This window comes from Protobothrops mucrosquamatus, unplaced genomic scaffold (assembly GCF_001527695.2).
Source record: "Protobothrops mucrosquamatus isolate PMUCROS unplaced genomic scaffold, P.Mucros_1.0 scaffold24, whole genome shotgun sequence".
NCBI classification, from domain to species: Eukaryota; Metazoa; Chordata; class Lepidosauria; order Squamata; family Viperidae; genus Protobothrops; species Protobothrops mucrosquamatus.
Genome location: NW_015386409.1, coordinates 1,236,153 through 1,243,437, shown reverse-complemented (window position 1 = coordinate 1,243,437; position 7,285 = coordinate 1,236,153). Strand labels below are relative to the sequence as shown.

Here is a 7,285-nt window from a genome sequence, read left to right as displayed (position 1 = left end):
GAACGATGGCCGAATCGGCTCCGCGCCCCCCGCGCCCCCAAACGTCCCGTATCCAGTCCGGGGCTCACCGGGAGAGGCACCCACATGGGAGTGGAACTCCGGGCCTTCGGGGAGCTTTCCAAGCTCCCCCTCTCGCCATTTTCGGGCTCCGCATCTCGGAGCTATTTCCAGAAGACCGCCATCTCTCACGCATGCGCAGCCAGATTTCCTTGAACAGAACACGAAATGACAATTTCTTTACAAGTTTGCCTTATGGGAGATATACAGCCCAGAATCTCCGCCCCCTGGTCATTGCCAACCTGGTGAAGGCCACTGATGACTCCATAGAGCTATATTGCAACTAGAGTGTCCAAAGGTGAAAGAGAAAAAAATTTTTTGGGACACTTCTGCCAAAGGAAAGGCATACTTAAAAAAAATATAAGTAACAACTTAAAAAATTGGCAGATATACTTCATTCTAAGGGGAAATAAGCCATGGCTGCCAAAATCTAAACTGATTGCATGCTATTTTATTTCCCCTTGCACACAGCATCGGTGATAAACACCATATTCCTCTATTTTGTTAGCCCAATATTTTTGTCTCATAAATGACAATATTTGGTTCACTTTCAGTAGATGAGCTTCGTAACTGAGAGAGTCCTCAACGTTACTCTTTTTCATGAAAAATTCAAACTTCAAAAATTCAAACCTCAAAGCTAAAAAAGCACTAATTTCCTCTAGCCCTTTTCCATCTAATGGGCTGTAAGAGTGGTGCAGCAATTCAAAAGCTATAGCTCTGGCTCTTGTCTCAGACTTGCTTTAAACCGCTCCAAATAGAAGCCATTGCCAAATTAAAAGCACAAGACTGTAGAGTTGGACATTTGAACTGGCTCTGAAGAAACTCATCCAAGATGCCTTACATAGCATGTGTGATATGTGGGAGCATTTACAGACAGCAATCATAAGAACATTATTAATCTGAATATATCATTACAATGAACATATGCCACATTTGCATGTGCTATATTGTAACTTATTTTTATGAGAACACTCAGACCACAAGGGATTTGGGCCCAAACTAACGTACATTGAAACTATATAAATTACAGAACATTGTGTACCCTTTTTTTTTTTAGCACCAGTTATTTTGGTTTGGGTTTTTTAATAATTAGACAAGTTTTTTTTTTCAACCGTGGCAATTTTAAGATGTGTGGACTTCAACTCCCAGAATTCCCCAGCAAGAATCCCATACCTGTACATCTTAAAGTTGGCACAGTTGAAAAACACTGATTCAGTCACTGTAGATTTTACCAAGTTAGTGGTGGAAGAAAAATAAGGAGAGGCAAAAAGGAAGGAAGTATCTGGAATTTGGGAGACTAATATGATAGGGAATGTTTAGAATGGGGCTTAATAGTTTATTTTTAGGGATCTTAAAAATAAGACTCTATCACCTCATTAAACAAAACATAATATTTCTTCATTCAAAAATATACTGTTATAATATATACATTGTAAACCTTAGAAAATAATATGTAACAAACAGTATTAATTGCCATTTATCTCTCCAAATAATACAAAGTAAAAATGAAAGGGCTCTGAGAATCTTTAATATGCAATGGAATTTCTATACCTGGTCGTTATATAGTTGCTACCATCACAGTCAAAAGTCCATCTATACTACTATTAGAAATTGACTATTTGAAATCCATGTTTGGTAGATATAAAGATCATATTAGTCTATTCATTCATTCCTTAAATTTATATAGTGCCACATCAAGAAACTCTTGGAGGATTCATAACAACTGTAAAATGAAACACTAAAACTTCCACAGTAACTTAAAATTAAATTTAAGTTACATTTAGAATTACGTAACAGCCCCAGTGCTATCACAATTCATCCCAAGATGAATTTTAACTAGCTTCTAGATTTTAACTAGCTTCTAGAAGGCTTTTATTGATGGAGCCAATGTTGTCTTCCAGAAGGCCATTCTATATAACGGGGGCCATCATAGAGAAACAACCCCTCTGGGCCTCAGTTCCCCTTCCTTCTCAAAGTGGTGCTGGGGAGCAGTATTAACAGTATTAACAGTTTCTCTGGGATAGATAGGTTGAAGGAGGCAGTCCCAAAATTACTGAAGTGTCAAGCCATAGAGGGTGTTATAAATTAAAACCATTACTTTGGACTGCAGTCAGAAAGCTACTACAGTATTCACTCAGAACATTGAATAGAGCAGAATGAAGCTGCAAACAAGAATGATTTGTTAAACAATTTTAACCCAGGTCGCATGTAACACCAAACGGTAGTTTAATGACCTCTCAAGGCCCCTGAATGCATGCACTGTTCTCTCCACTTTCATCTATGCAACTGTAGGAAAGCAGACCCATTTCCATTTTAAACTAACCACTGCTTATGATTACAGTGTATCCAAATCAGCAGATTAATAACAATGCTTTATTCACATAACTCAGGCTCAGTAACCAGGACTTGATCCCATCCACAGTTTATCCTTAATCCATTAGTTAGTAATACATTTTTAAACTAAAGATAGAACATTAATGAAATTGTGGTATATTCATTTTGATTGGGAAAACTGAGTCAGGGTGATTTAGTAGAAATCATTTCAATGGATCAGAAGGTTTCTTCTTAGAAACATCGCCATATCTGTTTGCCCAAAGTAAACGAAATTTATCCAGTGATTAATTCCTTTCTGCTAACCCAACCAACCAATGGAACCCATCTTCCATGAAGCCTTCTGTCTTCACAGGTGTCCACAACTATCTTATAACCTCAGTTCAGGAATAACAGTCATTGCATGCCTTGCCATTGAAGAAGCAGGCCATGTCCCAACTTCATTTACAGGATATTCTTTTGTTTTCAGATACTTTTAGGAGTAACTGTCCATTACACATTTGTTTCCAATTCATTAATTTCAATAGTACAGTGGTCTTTATTGTTGGATTTCTCTGTGTAACATTCTGAGTGATTCTCTTCTTGTTCCACTTGAATAGGTAAGTGATGCAGTGTTGTTTTGACTGGTTCGGGTCCACGCATTTTATTCATGGACTTCACACAGCCATTCTTCTGGTAAGCAATAATTTTGTGGATACTAATGGGTTTTGTTTCTCCAATCAAAGGCACCTATGAATAGAACAAGGGGTTCATACTATAAATACTCTTCATTATTCTAGAACACTTTTCTATACATATTTCATTTTAGCATACACTCATGTTGGAAGCACCAAGGATTAGCCGATGACATCACCATTGGGGGAATGCTCAGTTAGGGGCTTCTTTCATGTGCCCGGCAGGAGCTGGAGCAAAGGACGGGAACTCACTCCACCTTACGGCAGCATTCAGATCTCAAATGAGGGCTTGCTAACCTCCAAACCATCATCCTAACCAAATGAGCCACATTGTTCCAACAAAATCATAGGTAGAACACACTATTACATAGAATGTCTTTAAAAGAGAGACCTAATTATTTTTGTTTGGTAAAGTGAGCCCTCAAAATATCACATCAGTTTTCTCCTACCTCAGATCTGTCTGTGGTGAATTCTTTTCTGCAAATATGTGCCATTATTCCAGCAGCAAGAGCATCACCCAGGACATTGATCATTGTCCGAAATCTGTCTCTGTCAAACAAAATGAAGGCATTAAAACAACATTTCCTTTTCCTTGTTGTGTAAATGTTCATCAACCTACACAGTTATTTGTACAGAAAGTAACAGTACCTGCATACAAGCTGATGTTATTTTACTTAACAGATAACATAGCACAGTATAGGAATAAAAGTATCCAATTAATTTAAATGTGTAGACTATCACTCTACATCAAATCAAATTGCTCCAATACTGAAATTCCATGGATTAATTTTATAGTATGAAAGCATGATGCCAACAAGAAATCGAAAACACTCCATGAACATTTTCTTAATCTGTTTCATAAATTTCCCATTTAATTTCCCCATTTTTACAAAACTAAGCAAAACAACAACTGGAGAAAGAAAAACTTTCATGGATGTTATATTGCCCTCTGTTTGCTTTCCTAGGTATGATTCAAAACAAGAAACAATTGAGCAAAGAAATTTTTTTGTGATCAATAGCTACATTTCCCTAAACAGAATCCTCAAACCCAACCAGCATTGTGCTTCTGGTTTCCGGTATTGTCAGATAATTGGCACCAGGAATCCCCAAGATAATTGATCTGGAATTAATTATAAAGTAGAGTGTCTGGTGCAACAATTTTAAAGAGAAAGGAAGGAAGGAAGGAAAGAAGGAAGGAAGGAAGGAAGGAAGGAAGGAAGGAAGGAAGGAAGGAAGGAAGGAAGGAAGGAAGGAAGGAAGGAAGAAAGAAAGAAATTATAAATATTTTAAGAATAAAGAAGCAAACAATCTTAAACCATGTGTTAAATAAAACTGGAATATGCTTTTAGAAGAAAACAGAAGAACAAGGAGGTAGACTAGACCACACAGGATATTTTTTTAAAAAAAGAAAAGAAAACAAAATAAGCTAAAGACACAAGCAAGTGAGATGTTAAGCCAGTTCAAATGGAAACTAGAAGACATTTGGATTTCAACTGGAAAAACAATAAGATTTGGACATTTATAGCTGATGGATATATAGAAGAATGTAGGAAAACTGAGGAATAAATTGTCAGAAGACAAATAGAGAACAGAATGTCTGATACTGCATTTTAGATTAATCTCTCTCCAGTGTCCGCATTTGCTGTTTTGTCAGCTCTTGGTAACTTTTAAAATAAATGCAGATAGTTTTAAAGAAAAACTATCTGCATTGTAAGAAAAAAATAAGTTTATTCTGACTTGTGATTTTCACAGACTAATGCTGAAAAAAAGTTTTGCCAAGTACAGCTTTAAATTGATTTAAGGAATTTAAACTTAGAAGAAAAGGCTGGTGTATTAGCCGGAGTTACTTTTAGTCATTAACTCATGTTCATTTGGCAGAGGTACATTAAATCTGAAATGCATCATATGATTTCTTTATTTTTTTTCAGTACAATGAGCCCATCTGAGAAGTCAATCACAATGGTTATTATAGTGATATGGGTCATAAAACTAAAATTCAGAACATCCAGATGTTTGGCTTAGAAAAGAATAGCATGGTCCAAAATCAGCAATGTTCAGAGTTTGGTTTCTTTAGCATAAAACTGAATTGAAACAGAAAGACTTTTATTTGCCACTTATGTAGGTGCAAATAAACATGAGAGTCTATTTTCACATTTTGTGCCCTTCATTCCCATGAATGCTTTGCTAAAATAGCACATAAGCGTTGCTTGAACAGGGTCGGCAGGATCATCTGGGATGCTACACATCCACTTCACAACCTGTTTTCCTTGTTACTTTCTGGGAGGGGGCTCCGTGGTATCCCAAGCAAAATATCCAGATTCAATCACAGTTCTGTTCCATATAGTATTAACCTTGTGAACTCTAAAGCTTCCTCCTTCTGTTATGTATTCAAGATGGACAGTGATTAGTATTTATATGTTGCTTATATGTAGGTCTATACATATGTTGTATATAGTATGTTTAAATGTGTGTTATGTATGTGTATACTTTGAGAGCAAGCAACTAAATTTCATTTTTAATGTGTGCCATTGTGCCCACAGTAAAAAAAAAATGACAATGAAGGTTATCTATCTATCTAAAATCTGCTTTGCAATCTCTCATAAGTTTGCTTCCCGTATAAAGGATGCTTCTGTTTTTATATTGTATCCTTTGGTTCCCTGAGAATTTATTTTGAATTTCTCCTGGTAGCTGTTTTTTCTTGTTGTTTTAGGAATTTCTTAATGTTGGGGATTTTAGAGGGATATTTGTACTAGTCTTTTGCAGCAAAAATACAGACTCATGAATCTCAAAACTAGCAAATAATTCATTGGCAATCTTTCTGGATCACATGCTACCATGTCCACCCAGAGAATTAAAAATAAAGAGATCTTTGGGGCACAGAGGTCCCCAGCAATATTCCACATGGATTCTGTATTCAGTTATATGCAAAACAATGTGGTTGTTGTCTTTTGTAATATTTATTTGTTTGTTAAATTTCTAGATCACTCAACTTCAAAAGAAGTCTGGGAAGCTTCATGCAATTAAAAGATAAAAGATAAGCATGCAAAATTAAATAAAAGCATTACAGATGTATGGATCTCAGCATCACTCCCCAGTTTTGTTATTGTTCAGTTGCTAAGTCAGGTCCAATTCTTCGCGACCCTATGGACCATAGCACTCCATCCCACCCCCGCCTCTACTGTCTCCTTGAGTTTGCCTAAATTCATGTTGATTACGTTGATGACACTATATAATCATCTCATTTTCTGCCATCCCTTCTCCTTTTGCCTTCCATCTTTCCAAGCATCAGGGTCTTTGCCAATGACTCTATTTTCTCATTTGGTGCCAAAGTATTTGAGTTTCAGCTTCAGTATCTGTCCTTCCAAAGGACAGTCAGGATTGATTTCCTTTAGCATACTCCTCAATTAAAAGGGTCCAAAATATACAACCTCTTTTCAACTTCAATTTCATCAAAGATTATGGGAAAGAAACTTGTTCTCTGACCTCAGCTCCAAAATTGTCATTTTAAATATACACAAGTGCACCTTGATAAGCTTAAAATATTTTGGAACAAAATAATTTGGACTTATAAAGTACTTTGGACCCAGAATCATTATGAATGAATTGGATGGCCATAAATTTTTCTTAATAAATAAACAAATAAATAAATAATAAATAACTGGAAGGTTTGCATGCCCTATCCTGTCCATTATAATCATAACTTGTGAGAATCGGAAAGGGTTATCATTTGACCAACCCTGATTTTATGACCTTTTTTGCAGCAGTTGTTAAGCAGACACCATGGTCATTCTGTGAATCCATGGTTGCTAATCCATTCTTCACTATTTGCTGAAAAATTGAAATAAATGCCAGTTTTGAGCAAAATCATCATAAATTGTGGCCATATGACCGCAGGATGCAGCAAATGGCTGAAAATGTGGACCAGTTGCCAAGCATCTGTAAGGCAGTCATGTGACTATGCATGGGGAGACTGTCCATCAGAATTTCAGAACTGGGTTGCAAATATCTTTGGGGAGGGTCTTTGGATACGCTCCCACAGAGAGGCCCTCCTCAGGGTGCCGTCAACCAGACAGTGTCGGCTGGCGACCCCCAGGGGGAGAGCCTTCTCTGTCGGAGCACCCACCCTCTGGAACGAGCTGCCCCCAGAGATCCGGGTGATTCCGGATCTCCCCTCCTTCCGCCGCGCCCTCAAGACTTGGTTATTTCAGCGGGCAGGACTGGCC

The 7,285-nt window shown here is 37.2% G+C and overlaps 1 protein-coding gene across 1 annotated transcript in view; it reads right to left on the bottom strand.

The window, feature by feature from the left end:
* Positions 1–2,880: 2,880 nt before the first annotated feature.
* SLC1A7 (solute carrier family 1 member 7) overlaps positions 2,881–7,285 on the bottom strand; it is a 42,419-nt gene continuing 38,014 nt past the window's right edge. The window contains exons 10-11 of the mRNA XM_015810917.1: positions 3,512–3,611; positions 2,881–3,117 (exon numbers count right to left, since the gene is read on the bottom strand). Coding sequence (XP_015666403.1) covers positions 2,881–3,117; positions 3,512–3,611 — 337 coding nt within the window. The remainder of the gene's footprint in view (positions 3,118–3,511; positions 3,612–7,285) is intronic.